Below are 21,678 nucleotides of genomic sequence, written 5' to 3' on the forward strand. Positions count from 1 at the left end.
GTTGCCATGGACACCAGCTCAGGCCTGCAGCCTGAGCCCGTTGCCATGGCAACCATTGGCAGCCCCATCCCCAGGCTCATGGGATCCCAGAACCACGGAACTGGCTGAGCTGGGAGGGACCCATCATGATCCTCCAGTCCAACTGCTGGCCCTGCACAGGACACCCCAACAATGTCAGCCTGGGCCTGGCAGCACTGTCCAAACGCTGCTGGAGCTCAGAGAGCCCTGGAGCTGGGACCCTTCCCTGGGGAGCCTGGGCAGGGCCCCAGCAGCCTCTGGGCAAAAACCTTTTCCTGACATCCAACCGGAGCCTGCCCCGACTCAGCTGCAGCCGTTCCCTCCACTCCTGTCCCTGGGCACCAGAGGGAAGAGTATCCCACAGCCCCAGCCAGGGACCCGCTCCCAAGGCTGTTGCCATGGCCACCAGGGCTGGGACCAGCTGGGATGCTCGGTTTCCACGGGCCGGGGTTCAGGAATGGGATTCCCCAATTTCCTGCTCCTGCTAAAACTGCTCTGCCCTCACTGCCCTCCTGCCTCCCATGGAAGCACAAAAGGCAAAGATCCTGGGCTGGGATAAGAACAATTTATTGCGAACAGCAAAAAGATAAGAAACATACAGAACAGAAACAATATTGATAAGAGAAGGGAGAAATAAAACTTTACAGGGAAAACTAAAACACAACTTACTGGGTCTCCCTGGCCACAATTTCCCCCTGCCTGGAAAGGGCACTCCTCTCCTCAGGGAAAGAGACACAAAGAGTTCCATTCCTGCCCCTGGCAATAACCTGAGGTTGGAGTGAATGTAATGACAAGGCCATGGCCAGACCCTCATGTTCTTCAATCCCACATCATATCAAGGGCAGGGGCAGGACGACAGGCAGGTGTCTTCCCAGCATGGATCACAGGGAAAATGGATCACAAAGGCTCTTCTCAATGTGGGTTCTCCCATGGGTAATGAAGATAGAGCAGTGCATGAAGCTGTTCCTGCAGCTGGGGCATTTGCAGGGCCTCCCTTACTGGTGGCTCTGTTGGTGTCTTGTCAAGTGAGAGCTCTGGGTGAAGCTCTTCCCACACTGGGGACACTTGAAGGGCCTCTCCCCAGTGTGGATGCGCCGGTGCCTGATGAGGGTGAAGTTGTGCTTGAAGCCCTTCCCACAGTCTGGACAGCAAAATGGCCTCTCATCTGTATGAATCCGCTCATGCAGGAGGAGATGGGAGCTGGTGTGAAACCTCTTCCCACATGTGGCGCACTGGTAGGGCCCCTCCCATGTGTGGATGTGCTGGTGCCTGATGAGGTGGGAGCTGTGGTTGAAGCCCTTCCCACAGTCAGGACAGCAGAAGGGCCTCTCCTCCGAGTGAATCAGTGGGTGCTGGAGGAGCCTGGAGCTGGTGTGAAACCTCTTCTGACACTGGGGACACTCATAGGGCCTCTCCCCAGTGTGGATGCCTTGGTGGGTCACAAGGGTGGATCTGTAGCTGAAGCCCTTCCCACATTCCCCACACTCGTAGGCCCATTCCCCGGTGTGGATCATGTGGTGGCTGACCAGGTGCTTGCTCTGTTTGAAGCTCTTCCCACACTGCAAGCACTTGTGGGGCTTCTCCCTATCACGAAGCTGCTCATGAACCACCATCTGTGAGCTCTGCCTAAAGCTCTGTCCCCCTTCCTAGCTCTGGGTGGTTCTTTCTTCCCAGAGAATCCTGGGCTGGCTCTGGAGCCCCCCCTCCTGTGGGATCTCTGTGGCATTTCCTCCATGTTGGATTCCTCTGCACTAGAGTCACTCAAAATGGCCTCTTTCACAAGGTTCTGATGTGGAGATTTTTCCTCCCTGGTCTCCATCCTCAGCTCCTTACCTGGGGAAGGAAGGAGAAAGCGAGGATGGGATTTGCCTCCGTGCCAGAGGGAAGGGGAAGGAGATCCCCCCAGTGCATCACTGGCAGGATGGCATTGGCACCAGGGTTGTCCTGCAGCTGGGGGCCGACCTGGGCTGGGAGATGGAGCAGGAGAGAAGGGGAAAGGAGCACTGATTTCCTCTTCATCTGCCTGGGTGCCCCAGGGCATCTTCCTCTTCCTCACAGCTTTCTCCTCCATCAGGTGAAGGTTTGGGAATGGGAAATTTTGTTTTGGGAGGAAAACGAGGGATGAGCACATTGAGTTTTGTACTGGTTTGACAGCAAACATGAGGGAAAGTCTAAGTCAGAATTACAATTTAATAAGAAAATTAGGACCAAGGCAATGATACAGAAACACTGCCTTAAACTGACAGAGTCACGATATAACCTGACACCCTGTTGGTCAGGGTGGTGGTAGCAGTCCCATTAAATGGTGGGTGAAGTCCTGTTGGAGTGATGAACGTGGTTCTGTCAAAGCAGTGATCCTGTAGAAGGGTCTGGTCTTCCTCTGGACCTTCCTCAGGTCCAGTGGTGGTTATGGAGCTCTTGTCCTCTGGGAATCCAGTAGGCAAGGTGCTCCTGGTGCTTCAAGCCTCAGCTTATATCCAGGTAGGAATGCTTGGATCCTCCCCCTGGGCGGAGCATCCCACAATGGGATGATGGAATTTTATCAGTCCTGCAGTGACACTCAATGGCCCATTCACAGAAGATATCTCCCCTGGAGGGCGTTATCAGGGGTGAGTCATGGAAGCAATAAAGAACACTGCCCCACCTTTTTATAACAGTTGATGAAGATGGGGATTGCAAACATGCATTTGGTTACATCTTACATTGCAACCTGAAACAGTGGGGTAATCCCTGCTCTTGGGGTGAACACCACCCCTCTTACCCAAACTGGCTCAGGTGTAAAACCCCTACCATGGGATGGCAACACACACACAGGGGACAATGTCACACTTGCCCTGCTCCAGGGGAGGTCTCTGTCCCTGTCACTCCCTCTCTCTCCCCACCTTTTCTCTTTTTTCGATCTCTCTCTCTACCTCACATTTACTGTTTAATAAAATCTACTTTGGATTTGGTCTCGTTAGCACCTTAATTGGGGCAGAGGCATCTATCTACCATTTTTCTTAACCATATTGCAACAATATTTTGGCGCAGTGAGTTCAGGCACTGTTGTTTGACCCCAAGTGCCTTTGAGTACAGCATGGTTCCTTCCACTGAGGAGGTTGTGGTTCTTTCTGAAAGAACTCTGGGAAACATGGACACAGCTTCCTTTGAGTGACTTATGGGAGAACTGATGAGGAAAATGGCCATTGTGGGTGGCCAGTGTAAAGTAAATGTTTTGTTTTCCTTCCAGAACACAGTTTGTTAAAATCACTGGAGGAAAGGGAGCAGTTTGTTAAAATCACTGGAGGAAAGGGAGCAAATGTTACCAGAGAGACTGACAAGGTTCATTCACACTGCGGTGAGGAACACAAGGCTGCTGAAAGTCCTATAAGATGCCCAGCCCAAGTTGCTAAATTCCCAAATAACTCCAGCCAGGGGCCTCTGGGAGGATTTTTTTTTTTTGAGAGTGTTCAGAGCTGGCAGATCTTTTGAGCCCCAGATATCTCCGGGCACCCTAAGAGGAGCTTTTTCAGGGACAGAGGACCTGTGATCACCCATCGGGAAGGTCCCGGGGGTTCAAAATAGGGATGGCCCGGTACCGACTGGACGGGACATTGATTTTGGGGATCCCCGTGAGAGCCGGGGCTGTAGAACGGGGGACGCCCGGGGTGGGGAGAGGGGAAGGGGCGATACCGGAGCTGGGGGACCTCTGGCAGCCCGGAGATGAGGCGGGGAAAGGACCCCCTGACCCTGACAGGGGCGTGTCCTGGGGTGGCTTCATGGTGCTCATACCCCCATCGGTCTGTTTAGCCCAGAAATTAGTTCTGCACCTTTAAGGCTGGTTCTGAGAGCGAAGGGGAGGAAGAAGAAGCTGCAGTTTGTTTTCAGGAACTGCACTCACTCCTCTACATTCCATTTGCTGGATGGAGAGACAGCAGGACAGAGCAATTCCTTGGCTTTTAGTTAGTTTTTAGGTCTCTGAGGCAGAGAAGTTCCCTGTGGACTGTGGGTTTTCTTTTTCTTTGGAGCTGTTTAAATCTGCTCTTGACTGAACACCAGAGAGCACCGGCAGCTTGCACCTTTGGCCCACCTGGCCGGGCCTGGGCCGTGACATTTCCAGTGCTGGAGGGGCCGATAAGAGACTGATAAGAGGCTGAGTGAGCCGAGCTACAGACCAAGGAGTCTTTATGAGTTTCTCATCTCTTTTGGAGTAGCAGGAGGTAGTATTGCTTAATATTGTTCAAATTTTTTGCTGGTGAATGCTTTGCCTGTTAAATAAAGGGTTTTATTAACTATTCTCCAAGAATTTTCCCAAACTGGCCGAGGGTTGGGCTGCTGAATCTGCATTGTAGAGGAAACTCTTTTTGGAGATTTTCAACCAAATTTGCCCTAAACCAGGACAGGCTGGTGGAAAGAAGGGGGAACCCCAAGTGGCTGGATTGAGGGGAGGCTGGAGAGGGGGACCCTGCGACTCCAAAAACTCCCAAAATCCAAAAGCAGGACCCTGGAGAGGGGGGATCCCCAGCAGCCCTGAGATGGGGGACCACCAGAACCCAAGAGGGATGAAACTGGACATGGGACACTCCTGGTAGCCTTTTTTTATTCACTCTTGATTTTGGGACATCAGGTGACTTCTAGAGATTGACTTGGGCAAGAGGAATCCCAGACTGAAGGCATTCACACCTTGTTTTTCCCAAACAAGGTTTTTCCCCAGACTATCTCATAGAGACATCCCCCCTGTCTCACTCTGGGTGAGCTCAGTCCCAAACTTGACCCAGATCCTGGTCTCAATCTCATTCCACATTTAGACATCCTCACAGTTCTGTATTTTATCTCATACCAGTCTCAGACTTGTCTAGCCCCAGACCCAGTCCCAATCCCAGCCTTAAAGCCAATCCCACTTTTAGCCTTAACCCCAATCCCAGCTCTAATCCAAATCGCAGCTCCAACTCCAACCCAAGCCCCAGTTGCAGCCCCTTCCTAAATCCTCAGCCCCAAACCAAATCCCAGCTTCCGCCCTTCTGGGGCTTTGGGGTGTCTCTGTCCCTCTGACCCCGATAATGTTTGGGTGCAGTCACACGAGGGCGGAGAGGGACAGAGACCCCCCAGGCTCCCCAGATGTGAGAAGGTCGGAGAGCCCCCCCAGCCCCGAGCACCCTCAGCGGTGAGAGGGACAGGGACACAGAGCCCCTGGTCCCCAGCCCTGCACAGGCATTTCCTGAGGCCAGAGGGATGGAGACCCCCTGAGAATCCCTCAGGATGAGGGGACAGAGAGCCCCGAGCATCCCCTGGGCTGAGAGGGACAGAGACTGCCCCAAGCACCCCCTGGCACAGGAGTGAGAGGGAAGGAGACCCCCCAGGCATTTCCTGGGGTGAGAATGATGGAGACCCCCAGGGGAATGGCCTGGGGAGAGAGGGACAGGGACACCCCCTGGGGAATGGCCTGGGGTGACAGGGACAGGGACACCCCCTGGGGAATGGCCTGGGGTAACAGGGACAGGGACCCTCCCCAGCCCCTCCCAAGCATCCCCCAGTGTGAGAGGCACAGAGCATCCCCTGGGCACCGGACAAAATAAACTTTGCAGAAATCAAACTTAACTCTGCATAAAATACTTTGATGAATATTTGCTTTTCCCACAAGTCACGTGATGAAAACGCAAACAAATCCCAAAATTTTATAAACTGACAATAGAAGATATTTTGTGGCAAATCCAAATTCCATTGGTCCCGCACAGCGCCAGCTCAGCTGCTGGCACATTCTGATAAAAGAAAAGTGGAAATTAGGCCCAATACAGAATATGAAAAGGAAGGGGAAGCTCTGTGTAGCTGTCACAAAGGTGACAGGGACAAAGAGAAAAATTATTCTAACGTTTGGCAAAGTCGCCCAGCCTGTGTAAAAGCATGACCGGGACAGAGACCTCCCCTGGAGGGGGCCAAGTGTGACATTTTCCCCTGTGTGTGTGGCCTTCCCAGGGTGGGGGTTTTACACCTGAGCCAGTTTGGGTAAAGGGGGTGGTGTTCAGCCACCCAAGCAGGGATTACCCCACTGTTTCAGGTTGTAATGTAAGATGTAACCAAATGCATGTTTTCAATCCCCATCTTCATCAACTGCTATAAACAGGTGGGGCAGCGTTCTTTATTGCTTCCATGACTCACCCCTGATAACGCCCTCCAGGGGAGACATCTTCTGTGAATGGGCCATTGATTGTCACTGCAGGACTGATAAAATTCCATCATCCCATTGTGATATGCTCTGCCCAGAGGGAGGATCCAAGCATTTCTACCTGGATATATTCTGAGGCTTTTAACACCAGGAGCACCTTGCCTGCTAGATAGTAATTCTGGTTTAGACCCTCCCCTGGTTTGCCTTCTAACCAGTACAAAATTTAGTGTACTCATCTCTTGTTTTCCTCCCAAAACAAAATTTCCCATTCCCAAACCTTCACTGATGGAAGAGGAAGCTGTGAGGAAGAGGAAGATGCCGCAGGACACCCAGGCAGGTGAGGAGGAAGTCAGTGCCCCTTTCCCCCTCTCTCCTGCTCCATCTCCTAGCCCAGCATGGCCCCTGGCTGCAGGACAACCCTGCTGCCAATGCCATCCTGCCAGCGATGAACTGGGGGGATCTCCTACCCCTTCCCTCTGGTACGGAGGCAAATCCCACCCTCTCCTTGTCCTTCCTCCTCCAGAAAAGCAGCTGAGCATGGAGAACAGGGAGGATAAAGCCCCATGGCAGAACCTCGTAGAAGAGGCTGTTTTGAGCGGCTCCATAGCACAGGAATGTGGTGTGGAGGAAAAGCCCCAGAGATCTCACAGGAGGAGGGGCTCTAAACCCAGCCCAGGGGGCTCTGAAGAGGAAAGACCCACCTTGAGCCAGGAAGGTAGACAGAGCTTCAACCAGACCTCAAAGCTGGTGGTCCATGAGCAGCTTCATGATGGGGAGAAGGCCCACAAGTGCTTGGAGTGTGGGAAGAGCTTCAGGCAGAGCAGCACCCTGATCCGCCACCAGTGCATCCACACTGGGGAGAGGCCCTACGAGTGTCCTGAGTATCAGAAGAGGTTTCAGGCCAGCTCCCATCTCCACTGCCACCAGCAAAATCACACAGAGGAGAGGCCCTTCCGCTGCCATGAGTGCGTGAAAGGCTTCAAGAAAAAATCCACCCTTACCACCCATCAGCACATCCATACTGGGGAGAGGCCCTAAGACTGCCCCACATCAGGAGAAGAGCTTCTCCATGAGCTCGGACTTGACCAGACATCAATGGAGTCATCAGTAAGGAAGTTCTGTGAGTGCCCCAACTGCAGGAAGAGCTTCATGCCCAGCTCCAGCTTCTTTCCCCATTGGAAGTCACATGTTGGGAAGAGCCCTGGTGATCCATGTTCCCTGTGATCCATGCTGGGAAGACAGCTGTCCCTTTTCCTGCCCCTGCCAATGACATGATGTGGCAGTGAAAACATGAGGATGTTCCCATGGTCCTGTCATTACATCCACTCCCACCTCAGGTCATTGCCAGGGGCTGGAAAGGGGCTCTCTCTCTCTCCCCAGAGGAGACGGGTGTCCTTTCCAGGCAGGGGGAAATACGTGGCCAGGAAGATCCTGCTGTGGATGTTGTAGTTTTCCCTGGAAATACCTTTTCTTATCTCTTCTGTTATCAATATTGTTTCTGTTCCATTTTTTCCTTATCTCGTTGCTGTTCCCAATAAATTGTTCTTATCCCAGCCCAGGATCTTTGCCTTTTGTGCTTTCCATGGGAGGCGGGAGGGCAGCGAGGGCAGCGCAGTTTTAGCAGGAGCAGGAAATTGGGGAATCCCATTCCTGAACCCCGGCCCGTGGAAACCGAGCATCCCAGCTGGTCCCAGCCCTGGTGGCCATGGCAACAGCCTTGGGAGCAGGTCCCTGGCTGGGGCTGTGGGAACCTCTTCCCTCTGGTGCCCAGGGACAGGAGTGGAGGGAACGGCTGCAGCTGAGTCGGGGCAGGCTCAGGTTGGATGTCAGGAAAAGGTTTTTGCCCAGAGGCTGCTGGGGCCCTGCCTAGGCTCCCCAGGGAAGGGTCCCAGCTCCAGGGCTCTCTGAGCTCCAGCAGCGTTTGGACAGCGCTGCCAGGCCCAGGCTGGCATTGTTGGGGTGTCCTGTGCAGGGCCAGCAGTTGGACTGGAGGATCCTGATGGGTCCCTCCCAGCTCAGCCAATTCTGTGGTTCTGGGATCCCATGAGCCTGGGGATGGGGGTGGCCAATGGTTGCCATGGCAACGGGCTCAGGCTGCAGGCCTGAGCTGGTGTCCATGGCAACCACCCCTGGTGTGGGGTCTCCATGGGGCTGCCAAGGGACTGACCATAGCAACAGGTGGCTGATGACGGTGGCCATGGAAACTGACCATAGCAACAGGGTCCTGGTGATGATTGCCATGGAAACTGACCATAGCAACAGGGTTCTGGTGATGGTTGCCCGCTAAGGGTCAGATTTGTCACAGGCCATCACAGGGGTTCCCTGGGGACTTTCCAAGAGTCTCCAAGCTGTTCCAGAGCTGGAATGTCACAGGCAGAGACAGGGGCTCCATGGACACCTTCCAGGCATTCCTGGGGACTGTAAAGGGCCATGTGTTCAGAGGCAGTCACAGCCATTCCATGGTGACATCCCAGGGGACCTTGGGCGGCAAAGGCACCGATCTGTCACAGGCACTCACTGGGGCTCCACGGTGACATCCCAGGAGTCCCCTGCCTGCCAAAGAGCTGGGGTGTCCCAGACACTCACAAGCATTCCTGTCATGGGCACAGTGAGACCTTCAGGCAAAATTTATTAGGGAAACTCCTGTTGGGTCACAGGGTGCAGAAAGGATTCCCAATAGCCCCCATAGATGCCCAAACGTCACCATTGAATCAGAGATGACACAGACTCAGATCAGAAGGCTAAGGGCTAAAAGCCACCTGTTTTTTCAATCCTCTTCTTTTATACCTTGGTTTGCTGCAGGTGGACCTCACTGGTCCTTTAATCAACGCATTTCACATGATTGGCCAATTAAGACAACACCCTTCAGTAAACAATTTTATGGAAAAAAGCCAATTTATTCCAAACATTGTCAGCCAAGTGTTTCCGCAAAAATCCACTCAGATAACACCATTTATTGATGTTCGTTTTATGTTGGGCCTTTCTTGGGGATCCTTGGATGGGGGAATCCCTCCTGTAGCAGTTCTATGCCAGGTAAAAAGAGATGCACAGGACTTTTTCAGTCTTCAGCTTCTTGTTTATTGTTATCTCATCTAAAGTTTTGCATTGCTGTCCACACCAGGCTCAGTGTACTGGAAAAGCACTGTAAAATGGCCCCAAAACGTGCAGTTTCAAGCTCTTTTAACATTGTCTCATCCAATAAACACTTGAAAGGTGCATTATTTCTACTTATCTACCAATAACTCATCCCTTGACTGTCCACATAACCTCTGCACTGTGCTTTCCATGACCAATCACCCTGTGCTACCAACAGTGCAGAAAATAGAGCAGATGAAGAAGACAGGGACTACACCCAAATTCCTCTGTCTTGTTTCCTATCTATACCATACTAACAACCCCAAAAACCAAAATTTCTCACCCAAGGAACATACTATAGTACTCTCTATTACCTATTTCACACTTTGGTAAATTCTAATCTATCTCAAAGTCTTGGAAATCCTCTCCATGGGGGAAGTTGAAAGGCAGTGTTTCTCTGGGGGTCAGGACCCCTCAGAGCAGACAGAGAAATATTCCCTGTGCCTTGGATTCCCACACATTTAACCTAAAACCCTTTAATCCTTGACATGTGAAGTTACCCTGAAATGCTCCAGGTAAGTAGGATTAGAAGGAGAAGAAATAGAGAACAACAGAAAGACAGAAGATCCATAGAAAGAGACGCACATAGGTACCAACTGCTGGAGTTCCAGCATTACCAACAGAGAAACCCCAGGAGAAGGCAGGATCCAGACCATGGGCTGGCCTCGTGCTGCTGCTGTTAACCCCCTGGGCCTTCATGGGCCTGGGGTGGGACTGCCAGTTGCTTGTCCAATCAGAGCCAGGGTAGGCACCAGCTGCTAGTGTGTGATTGATTGATTAACATCTGGGCTAATCAGAGCTGGGTTAGCACAGCCCCTGCTGTGTGATTGACAGCTCTGCCAGACCAGGGCTGGGGGCGGGGCTCTGTTCCACCACAAACCTGACCCGGACCTGGCCCCACATGGGCATTCCGAGCATCCTAAGGTGTCTTGGGACATCGATCTCATCCAGCCTCTGACAGCGACCACGGTGACACTACGGAACCTCATGGAACCAAGGGTCAGTTGTGACAATGCATGTCCAAGGACACCACGGTGACACTATGGAATCTCATGAAACCAAGGGGCCATGGTGACACTGTGGTGCCTCATGGAATCAAGGAGACCATTGTGAAACTTGGGGGCCCCAAGAAACCAAGGGTCCATGGTGACCTTGTGCATCCCGTAGTGTCACAGAGGAGCCACTGTGACACAGCGAGGGCGCAAGGAGCCGAGGGGCTGTAGTGACACATCAGAGCTTTGTGGAACCATGAAGCCATTGTGACATTGCAAGGCCTCATGGGAGCACAGGGCCATTGTGACACTACAGAATCAAGGGGAACATTGTGACACTCCAGGGCCTCATGGAACCAAGGAGACCATTGTGACACTCTGGCGTCCCATGAAACCAAGAGAACATGGAACAGGTCTGGCTGGCTGGGCCTCCTAGCAATCACCTGACAGGTCTGACTGACCTTGGCATGTTGAGGGCTGCTTCTCATCAGCCCCTGAAGCACTGGGGCTCTTGGCTTTCCTTCCTATGGGAGAGAACTGTCCTTCTCCTCCAGGGGAGCATGGCCAAACTTGAATTCCTCCTCCAAATTTCCGTATATGCACAGATTGTTCTCAAATGAAATCTGCCAGAAGAGACAGGTCTGCCTGCCTTGGCCACCCATAGGCCACCTCTCATCTGCCTTTGAAACCCTGGGACCATGTGCTTTTCCTGCTTAGGGGAAAATAACATCTATCTCGACCAGGTGCTCATGGCCAAAATTGAGAATCTGCCTCCAGAATTCCCAATATCCAAGGATAGCTCCCAGACAAAAGCTGCCAGGACTGACAAATCTAGCTGGCCTTGTCTTCCTGAGGGCTGGCACTCAACTGCCCCTGAAACACTGGGGCTCTGTGCTTTCCTTCCTAATGAAAAGAACTCTTTTTCTGTCCAGGCACCCATAGCCAAAATTGATGTTCCACCTCCAAAATGCCCTATGTCCAAGGAGAGTCCCTAGATAAAAGGTGCCAGGACAGACAGGTCTGGCTGTGTTGGCCTAAGGGTGGCCACCTTTCATCTTCTTCAAAAACACTTAGACTTGGTATTTTTCTTTCCTATTGGTAAAAAACATCCATCCTGGCCCGGTGCCCATAGCCAAACCTGGAATTCTACCTCCAAAACTCCGTACATCAAAGTATTGCTCCCAAATGAAAGCCAGACAGGTCTAGCTGCCATGCCACTTGGGAGCTGTCCCTCACCTGCTTCAAAACACTGTGGCTCGATGCTTTCCTTCCTATGGAAAAGAACCATCCTTCTTCTCAAGGAGTCCAAGTTCAAAAGTGAGATTTCTCCTCTGATATCCAAGGACCCTCCATGAAAAAAGTTGCCATGACAATCAGGCCTGGCTGGCTTGGGAGCCAGGACAGGAGCCACCTGTCCCCTCTTTTGCCTTTGAAACACTTGGGCTCCATGCTTTCCTTCCTATGAAAAAGAACTGTCGTTCTTATCTACAAAGAAATGGCCAAAATTGGGATTCCACCTCGCAAATTCCCTATATCCAAGGGTTGCTTTTATACAAAAGCAACTAGAACAGAGAGGTCTGGCTGACTTAGGCCTCTGATGGCCACCATTCATTCGCCCCTCAAATATCGGTGTTCCGTGCTTTCCTTCCTATGTAAAAGAACCGTCCTTCTCCTCCAGGTGTCCATGTCTGAAATTGGGATTCCACCTCCAAAATTCCCTATACCAACGGTTGCTCCCAGGTAAATCTGTCAGTACCATCAAGTCTGGCTGGCCTTGGCCTCTGGTGGATGCCCCTGCAACACTGGGGCTGGGTTCTTTCCTTGGGAAAGAAGGAAGATCCCTGGGACACTCTGGGGACCTCGTGGAACCAAGGGGATCCTTGTAGCACAACTGGAGCCCATGGAACTAAGGGGCCATGGCTACACAGAAAGTCTCCATGGACCCAGAGACCATTATGACTCTGTGGGGCCTGATGGAACCATGGAGACCATTGTGACCCTTCAGGGCCTCGTGTCACCAAGGGGGCATTATGACACCTCAGGTCCTCGTGGAAGCAAGGGACCACTGGGACACTGTGGGGCCCCATGGGAACCAAGGGAACATGGAGCAGGTCTGGCTGTAAGCACTGAGCCCGGCCGGGGTCACGGAACCATCTGCAGGCCCCGGGTGAGATATGAACTCTTTCAGTGCTTCCATCCTCCCTCGAGTGAGAGAAAAGGACAAAGTGAAGGCACACAGAGGAGCAACATGAAGACACCGAGGTCAGTGAAGAGGAAGTTGAGTCCCAGATGGGAGGGATGAGGAGATGTCCTGATCTTGGGGCTGAAATCCTCTTGTAAAGCCATGGAGAAGGATGTAATTGATACATCAGACTCTCTTTTTCCCTGTATCGCATTGAAAAGTATGGGGACATGACTTGTTCAGCAAAGGCCTCCATGCTAAAGTAGCAAATGTCAAAGTAGCTGTGATCCCATGAGAAGTTTGAACATGGAAAAAGGGAAGCGTGATGAGATCCTGTGCCTTCACAGGGAGAAGAAAAAGATGTCCTCAGAGATGAAGATTATTTCAGAAATACATGAGGAGAACCTTTGCTCTTACACAGCTCATCTTTTAACTAATACCCCATAAGCTGACATGGCCCATAAACACAACTGTAAAAGTGCTTTGAACAACTGGGAGGGATGTCACAATTGCAGATTTTTCTGGGCAGTTGCTATTCATGGAAATTGAGAGCGACAAGAGAAGTGTCTCTTCTGGAAAAGTCTCCATAGCATGAAAGAGAGACTCCTCTCCCTAAGAGAACTCAAGAAGGACTATGCTAGTTGAGGTAAACTGACTGAAAATTCTAGGTTTGTCTTTGTATTGTCAGTAAGAAAGAAAAGGTTGTAGGGAGACGAGAAGTGTTCTGAAAGTTGTGTTCTTATTACTCTTTCTTTTAGTTGCTATTAATGAACTTTTCCTTATACCCTCTTAAAATTTTGAGCCTGCTTTGCTGTTCTCCTAATCTTATCACACAGGAGGAAATGAGTAAGTATATTCTAGTGAGTGCACCGGTAATCAGCCAACACCTAAGCCACCACAATAATTGCTGCATTCTCCAAGAAATCTCAAATTGGTGAACAAAAATCACTACAGAAATATTTCTGATGAACTGCACTAGAGCAGAGGGAAATCAAGGCAGAGCCATGGTTTGTCAGGACTTGTTTGATCCTAATGAGCCCCGTGGTGCATTTGGAGCTGAGCCCTGGAACCTCAGGGTCTGAGAGGAGATTGCAGAAACATTTCTAGGAGTCAAAGTCAGAAGAAAACCCCAAAGTGTCTCAAATCATGGATGCATCCCACTGAGGTCCATCTGCTACACAGGCTCCTCATGGACTCCTTGGAGGAGAGATCTGGAGGCCAGGATGGCACAAAAACTTCTCAGAGACTCAGTGTGGAAAGGAAAATCCAGAGTACCTTAAAAATCTTGAGTACCTCAAAGTATTAATGAGCCGTCAGTGCAAAGCTCTCAAGGGACTTGTTAAAGCAGACAATTGGGGCCATGATTGCAGAAACCTCTCACAGAGTCTGTATCAAAAGGGAAACACCAAGTACCTTAAAATAACTGAAGTACCTTGAAGCATTAATGAGCCCACTGAATGTTGTTACTGACAAAGCCTCTCCAGGGACTAAATACAGCAGATAATTGGAGGCCATGATTGCACAAATCTCTCAGAGACTCCAAGGCAAAAGCCAAACCCAAAGTCCTTTGAAAAACCTGCAGTCCCTACAGGAAGAATTAAGGAGCCCCCAAGGGCATTCCTGAGCGAGGCTCCCCAGGGACTCCTTCCAGCAGATCCTTGAGGCCACTGGGATGTGGGCTAGGGGGGATGTTGAGGGCGGGACCAGGGGCTGACAGTGCCCAGCCTGGCTGGGGCTGTGCCAGGAGGCCCCAGGGCCTCAGGGCAAGGTGTCTCCTCACAGCCCTTGGTGGCACAGATCCTGCTGTGCCCCAGGGCACCAAGACTTGCCTTCTCTTTGTCCCCACCTGTCAGCACTGCCTCCAGTTCTCTGCTCTGCCTGGGGACACTTTCTCAGTTGTGTTCCTCAGTGGGACCCATTAAAAGTCCAAGAAACTTTGGAGTTGGATTCTGACTTGGAGTTCTGGAGAGGTTTCTTCAGCTCCCTCTCAGGGACTGATGTTCATGGCCTGAGCACAATGCCCCAGAGGTTCATTAAAGTCCTTGTGCTCTGTCTTTGCAGATGAACTGGGCTGGGCTCGTGGCACAGAGGCAGCTCCTGGTAACCAAGAGGAGCTTCAAAAGCACATTTCTCTTGATGAGCAGCTCTTCTGCCAGCCCAGCAGGGCTGGGACACGGCCTGCTGCCATCCTGGGCACAGCATAGAGGCACAGAGAGCTTCAATCAGTCAGGGCTGGGAAGGTGCTGAGAAGTGCCTGGGGCACAATCACAGCCAGTCCTTTGCACAGGAACCCAGGAACCTCTGACTGCAGGACAATGCAGCTGCAGCTCCTGAAGCCATCTCCTAAAAGCTGGAACCTCCCACTGCCTACAGACTCTGTGAGTACAACTCTGGGTGTTTCTGGTGCAAAGGAGGAGAAATGCTCATGAAGCTCTGACATGCTGAGGGGTTCTAATAAGTCATAGAATATTTCCAAGACAAGCTTTTTAATAAAAGTGAGGAAATTTACTAAGAGTTCAAGTATTCAGTTTCCTATTATTGGAGAATGTCAGGAAGGGAGGGTTAAATATTAAAGATAATATAATAATAATCATTATATTCTTCAAGTCCCTGAGATATCCAAACTGTTGGTTTAGCGATCAATACATTCACAGGAGTTCCCTAATGTGCTTTCAGTCATTCTGCCCATGGACAGCACCAGCGTCACCTTTGCTGGACCCATCCGGATCAGTCTGAGCTGTTCTTTCTACAAGCTGCAAACAGAACCTGCCACAGCCAGTGCCCTGCAAACAGGCAGGGTTCTGTCAGGCCAAGGAGAGTGCACAGAGATTTGGGGTCTGTGAGTGCTGGCATGGAGAGAACAGGCACAGGGAAACACCTGCAGGAGGAAAACCTCCAGGAGGCAGCGAGAAGATCGGGCAATGAGAGAAAACAAAACCCAGGAATGCTGTGGCAGGGAGAGTTTAGAGATGCCCACAGGATCCCCTCCAGTGCAGCCCCTCCCTCTGAAAAAGCCCCCTCCTTCCTGTGCCCCAGCCAAGCCTCTGCCCTCAGGGCCGGGGCTCCAAGGCGTGCAGCCCCTCCTGTGCAGGCAGAGCTGCAGCAAAGCTGTGGGGCAGCTCTGCAGCACCAGGCCCAGTTCCCTCTGCCGAGCACAGGGCTGGGAGCAGCTGCCCGGCCCTGGGGGCTCTGGCAGGAGGCACAGCTGTCTCAGGGTGCCGCTGTCCCCAGTGCCCGGCTCTGGGCAATGCTGTCAGTGCAGCCAGGGAAGGAGCTGCATCTTCCTTCACCCAATGCAGACATAAGGACACTTGGAAGTGTCCCTGAGATTTCAGACCAAGCTGGGACCTTCAATCCTGGGTGCAAACCTGTCCTAGAGCATTTCTGAGTTATAAGATTGATGGGGAAAGGCAGAGGTGTTGTGACACAGAAAATGCTGCTGGGTTGGTGAAATGAGCAAAGTGAGTCCTTGGCTACAAATGTGGAGCTGGGCTGTGGTGGATGCATCTGCTCCCAGCAGTAGGTGGTGGCATTTTAAGGGAAGCATAAGAAGGTGGTCACCTTACATCTGAGAAAGTTTAAAGCCCAAAGAAACTCTGAACAGGTCAAAATTACAGACCATCTCTCCTCAGTCTGCATTCATCATCTTGATGCAGGGAACTCACTCTGTTCTCCCTGAGAGCCTCAGACATGCTTATGTTTTTATATCCGAAACAACCAGCAGAGACATGGGGGGAGCTTATAAAGAAAACCTCAGAACTCCTAAACATTAAAGACCATGTCTGTGTGCTCATACCGAGGAGGATGTATGGGAAATGGCCTTGATTTTGTTTACAGGTACCTCCCCTAAGTCTTTACTGTCCTTTCTCCATGAACAGGTCCCCATGTCCCCAGCAAATGTCCAACAGCAGCTCCATCAGCCACTTCCTCCTGCTGGCATTGGCAGACACGCGGCAGCTGCAGCTCCTGCACTTCTGCCTCTTGCTGGGCATCTCCCTGGCTGTCCTCCTGGGCAACGGCCTCATCATCAGCGCCGTAGCCTGCGGCCAGCACCTGCACACGCCCATGTTCTTCTTCCTGCTCAACCTGGCCCTCAGCGACCTGGGCTCCATCTGCACCACTGTCCCCAAAGCCATGCACAATTCCCTCTGGGACACCAGGGACATCTCCTACAAAGGATGTGCTGCTCAGCTCTTTTTCTTAATGTTCTTCATTGGAGCAGAATTTTATCTGCTGACCATCATGTGCTACGACTGCTACATGTCCATCCGCAAACCCCTGCACTACAGGACCCTCCTGGGCAGCAGAGCTTGTGCCCACATGGCAGCAGCTGTCTGGGCCAGTGCCTTTCTCACTGCTCTCATGCACACAGCCAATACATTTTCCCTGCCCCTGTGCCGTGGCAATGCCCTGGGCCAGTTCTTCTGTGAAATCCCACAGATCCTCAAGCTTTCCTGCTCCAAATCCCAACTCAGGGAAGTGGGACATCTTGCTGTGAGTGCCTGTTCGGTATTTGGCTGTTTTGTGTTCATTGTTTTCTCCTATGTGCAGATCTTCAGGGCTGTGCTGAGGATCCCCTCTGAGCAGGGACGGCACAAAGCCTTTTCCACCTGCCTCCCTCACATGGGTGTGCTATCCGTGTTTATCAGCACTAGCACATTTGCCCATTTGAAGCCTCCCAACATTTCCTCCCCATCCCTGGATCTGGCCCTGTCAGTTCTGTACTCGGTGGTGCCTCCAGCCCTGAACCCCCTCATCTACAGCCTGAGGAACCAGGAGCTCAAGGCTGCAGTGTGGACACTGATGACTGCATGCTTTCATAAACATTAAAATTCTGGGCAATATCTGCAAATAATGTAATCAAAGTCATCTTTGCTACTTCTTTTTGGCTAAACTGTGGAGGTTATTTTCCTTTGTTTTATGTTTAAATATAGTCCAGAAAAAAATGTCATTGTTTGTGCCATTTCCCATTTTTTTTTCTCTCCAAATTTCCTGTGGCCAGAGACTGTGTCAATGAGGGGCTGAACTCTGGGTGACTTTAAAGGAAATAAAGGACTTCCCAGTAGAGTTTTCTGAAGAGATGCCCTTCTGTTCCTTCTCTGGAGCTGCAGCAGCAATGTCTGTGTGCAGAGCTGGGGCAAATCAGTGCTGGCACAGCAGCTGTACCCAGCAGCAGCAGCACTTGGTGTTACCAGTGCTGCTGCCGTGGCCTTGCCCTGCTGCCCTGGTGGCCCTGGTGTTGCTGCAGGGCCTGAGTGCTCTCGGGGCGTGGCACAGTCCTGGGGGTAGAAGCGCCGGGGCTGCAGCAGGGACACGCCATGGCCACTGATGGGGCAGCACTGACGCCTCAGCCCAGGGCCTGGGGGCTCCAGGCTCCTTGCCCAGACTCTCTCAAGAACACACCCAGGCCAATGCTCAGCACAGAAAAGCCCTGTGAGCAGCCCCAGGCTGGCCATGGGCAGGCTGGGGGAAAACAGCATGGCTGGGGCTCTGCATGGGCCCTGGGGCAGACGGGAAGGAGCAGCAGAGCAGGGGCTGATCCATCCCCAGTGCGCTGCACAGCCCAGGGCAGCGTCCCAGAGCATCCTGATGGAGCTGCCAACAACATCCCCCCTCTGCAGCCCTGGCCTCTCCCCCAGCTCACACTGGTGCCCCATCCTTGCAGGCACAGACACGACAGCACTGGCTCAGCAGCCCCTGTTTGCATTGCACACACCAGGGGGAGCACCCCCATGCTGTTGATGTGGGGACATGAACCTGAGAGAGCACAAATGCCATCAACCCCTGGGGCCACCAAGGGCTTGGGGACTCCAGGGAAACCTGTCAGGTTTGTCGTGGCCTCTGCAGTCAGCCAGAAAATTTGTTCCCATCAGCTGGGAGTTTCCTGTCCCACTGCAGACACTGTTGCTCAGAGCCAGGGCTGCCTGGCAGCCACCCCCAAACTGCCCTGAGCATTTCCTCTGCTTCACCTTTGCTTTCTTTACTCTTCCTGATACAAATTTCTTCTAATTCCCCACCCCAGGGGACCCAGAACTAGTCACAGCACTTGAGGTGCTGCCCAAGCAGTGCCCAGCACAGGGGATGAATCCCTGCCCTGCTCCTGCTGGCCACACCATTCCTGATCCAGGCCAGGAGCCATTGGCCTTCTTGTCCACCTGGGCACACTGCTGCCTCATGCCCAGCCTCATGTCCATCAGTGCTCCCAGGCCCCTTTTTGCCTGGCTGCTCTCCAGCTGCTCTGTCCCCAGCCTGTAGCGCTGCAGGTGTTGTTGTGGCCAAAGTGCAGGACCCGGCACTTGGAATTGTTAAACCTCACCTTGTTGGATCACACATCCCTTTTAAACCACACCTGGATCCAGCCTGTCCAGGGCCCTGTGCAGAGACCTCCTACCTCCATCCTCCATCAGATCGAAATTCACACCCAATTTCGTATCATCAGCAGATTTGCTGATGTTGGACACAATCCCCTCATCCAGATCATCAATGCAGACATGAAATCCACGCTGGCCGGCTCTGAGCCCTCGGCCATCCTGTGGGTGCCCTGTCATGGCACCCAAGGTGATCTGTTCCATAACCTTGCTGGGCACCCAGGGCAGGCTGACAGGCCTGGAGTTCTCCAGATCCTCCTTCCAGCCCTTCTTGGGGATGGGCTCACATGGGCACCTCCAGTCCTCTGGGACCTCCCTGCTGAGCCAGCACTGATGGTAAATGATGGAGAGCAGCTTGGGGAGCTCATCCACCAGCTCCCTCATCCCCCTGGGATGGATCCCATCTGATCCCACACACCTGTGAGCATCTGAGTGGCTCAACAGGTCACCAACTGCTTCCTCCTGGATTACAGTGGCTGTTCTGGTCCCTGTGCCCATCTACCAGCTCAGCAGAACACTTGTCCTGAGAACAGCCTGCCGTAATATCAAAAATTGAGAGAAAGAAGATGTTAAGTAGCTCTGACTTCTCCTTATCTTTAGTTACTATATTCCCCACTGCATCCAGTAAAGAGTAGAGGTTCTCCTTAGCCTATGTTTTGCTATTAATTTAATTGTGGAACACTGTCTATTTTTTTTTCATGGAAATGGTCAGGGTAAACTCTAATTGAGCTTTCACCTCTTGACTTTTTTTCTGCAGGACTTCACAACATTCTTAAACATTTCCTAAGCTACTTGACCTTCTGTCCAAAGTTGATGCACCTCTTGTTACCCTTGAGTTCCCACAAAATCTCCACGGCCAGCCAGGCCAGTCATTTTCCTCACTAGCTCATCTTTTGCCACACTGGGACAGGCTGCTCCTTCCCCCTTAAGATTACTTCCTTGAAATGTGTCCATCCTTCCTGGACCCCTTTGTTTTTAAGGGATGTTTTCCTTAAAAAAAATCAGTGCCTGATTCAGTACTCCCCAAATCTGCATCCTAAATAGGCCAAAGTCTGCCCTTCCTAATTCCAGTGTAGAAGTTTTGTTGCTGTCCCTCCTTCTTTCCCAGAACATTGAAAACTTGATTATTTCATGGTCACTGTGCTCCAGGCAACCTCCGAGCCCCACATCTGCCACCAGCCCTTCTCTGTTTGTGAACAGCAGGACACAGAGCTTTCTTTGGCATTGGGAGGGCTACGGAAAACTTGGTGAAACAGAAAACTCCTTAACCCCAGTGTAGCATTAAGAAGCAGCATTCTTAATTCAGCTGGATGCATGGGAGAGAGTTCCTCCCAAAGCCCTGCATGCTGACCACAGGAAAGTTTCTGACTATTTCTGTATTTTGCACACATATTCATTGATTGTCCTGGACTAAACATATATATGATAATCATTTTCCCAAAATCATTAGCATATTTCCCCTCCTCTTAACCCATGTGTTCTTCTGTCCTTGGGGTCTCTCTGTTGGTCCCTGGTGGTCGTGGACCCCAATGTTCAAGTAGGGCCTGGCTGAGCTGGCAGGACACTGAGGCTGGTGAACTTCCAGTTCCCCTTCTCACACAATGGGCATTGTGTGGCCTCCATAGGCTTGGGGTTTTGGAGAACAAGGTCCAGGTGTCAGCTCAGCTGGTGGAGACAATTTATGATCTTGTAACATGAGGTGACAGAGTGGGCTATGACATCACAGAGTGGGATAGGTGAGATTATCGAGAACTATGACATGATAGACTGCCTCTGTGACATCACAGAGCAGACTGTGATATCACAGGGCAGAGATCTGGCATCACAGAGCAGAATATTACATCACAGAGTTGGCTGTGACATCAGAGACCAGTTGTGTGACATTAGAGAATGGGCTGTGACATCACACGGCAGGCTGTGACATCCCAGAGGGGCTGTGTGACATCCCAGCAGGGCTGTGTCAGGTCACTGGGTTGGTCAGTCTGCCCCAGCTCCCTCTCACAGTTTCTCCGAACAAGTCCAATGCTGTTCATGCCCAGCAGGGTCCCTGTCCCCCGGGATCCCCCCGGCCCACCTGGAGCCACAGCCTCCACCAAGGGATGTTCCACAGGATCCACCCCAGAGCCTTGTTGTGGTGTGCTCTAATGTCCCATTTTGGCCTTCCAGGTCATTTCCCCAAGTGTACCTATACCTCTCTCCCTTCCCCCTTGCCCCCATGCTGAGTGAGTCCTGTCAATCAGGCTTAACATTCCAGCAAGGCGTCGTGTGGTTGGTCAAGTTCAAAGGATGCCCCTATGCCCAGAGGTCATTGGCCTTTCTGGGTGTCATCTTCCCCTGAGACCCTGCCCCTCTCACCTGGTTGGTGGCTCACCTGTACCTCCCCTCCCCCTGTCCCTGAGCTTAAAAGGTGAATCAGAGCATGCGGCTGGTTTTTCTGTTGGAGCAGTTGCTCACGTTCAGACCTCTGTAACCATGGAATAAACCTCTGGACATTAAACCCTCCAGCAGAATCCTCTCCTTTTTCTCTTCACCATCGCCTGAAGCTATTCCTCCTGAGGTAAACGGGGTTCCTAACAAGCCTGGACTTTTTCAGTGCCCAGCTGCAACCACCAGCAAGCCAAGGTATCTCTGGGGTGATACACCGCAGTTGCTGCCTTTGGCCCGGCAGCGAGGGTCAGACTGGCCCAGGCACTATCTAACTGGTAATATTGGGAGCCTTTTTTTCTATATTTGGCATCCTTGAGGCGGGCAAAGCGACTCTGCAGCCTGAGACGGACCCGCAGCACCTCGGAGAAGCTTCTGGCAGCTGTGCATCCAGCTGAAAGGGGCTTTGGTTGCGTC

General features: G+C 52.0%; 1 protein-coding gene across 1 annotated transcript; it reads left to right on the plus strand.

The window, feature by feature from the left end:
• The first annotated feature begins 16,339 nt into the window (after window positions 1–16,339).
• On the plus strand, window positions 16,340–17,299 carry LOC134414004 (olfactory receptor 14C36-like). The gene has a single exon (XM_063148005.1). It carries the CDS (start codon window positions 16,340–16,342, stop codon window positions 17,297–17,299), a length of 960 nt encoding a protein of 319 aa, XP_063004075.1.
• The last annotated feature ends 4,379 nt before the right edge of the window (window positions 17,300–21,678 follow it).

This window comes from Melospiza melodia, unplaced genomic scaffold (genome assembly GCF_035770615.1).
Source record: "Melospiza melodia melodia isolate bMelMel2 unplaced genomic scaffold, bMelMel2.pri scaffold_88, whole genome shotgun sequence".
Classification (NCBI taxonomy): domain Eukaryota; kingdom Metazoa; phylum Chordata; class Aves; order Passeriformes; family Passerellidae; genus Melospiza; species Melospiza melodia.

Coding starts and splice junctions, on each gene's coding strand:
- LOC134414004 (XM_063148005.1), top strand. CDS start 16,340: ATGAACAGGTCCCCATGTCCCCAGCAAATGTCCAACAGCAGCTCCATC.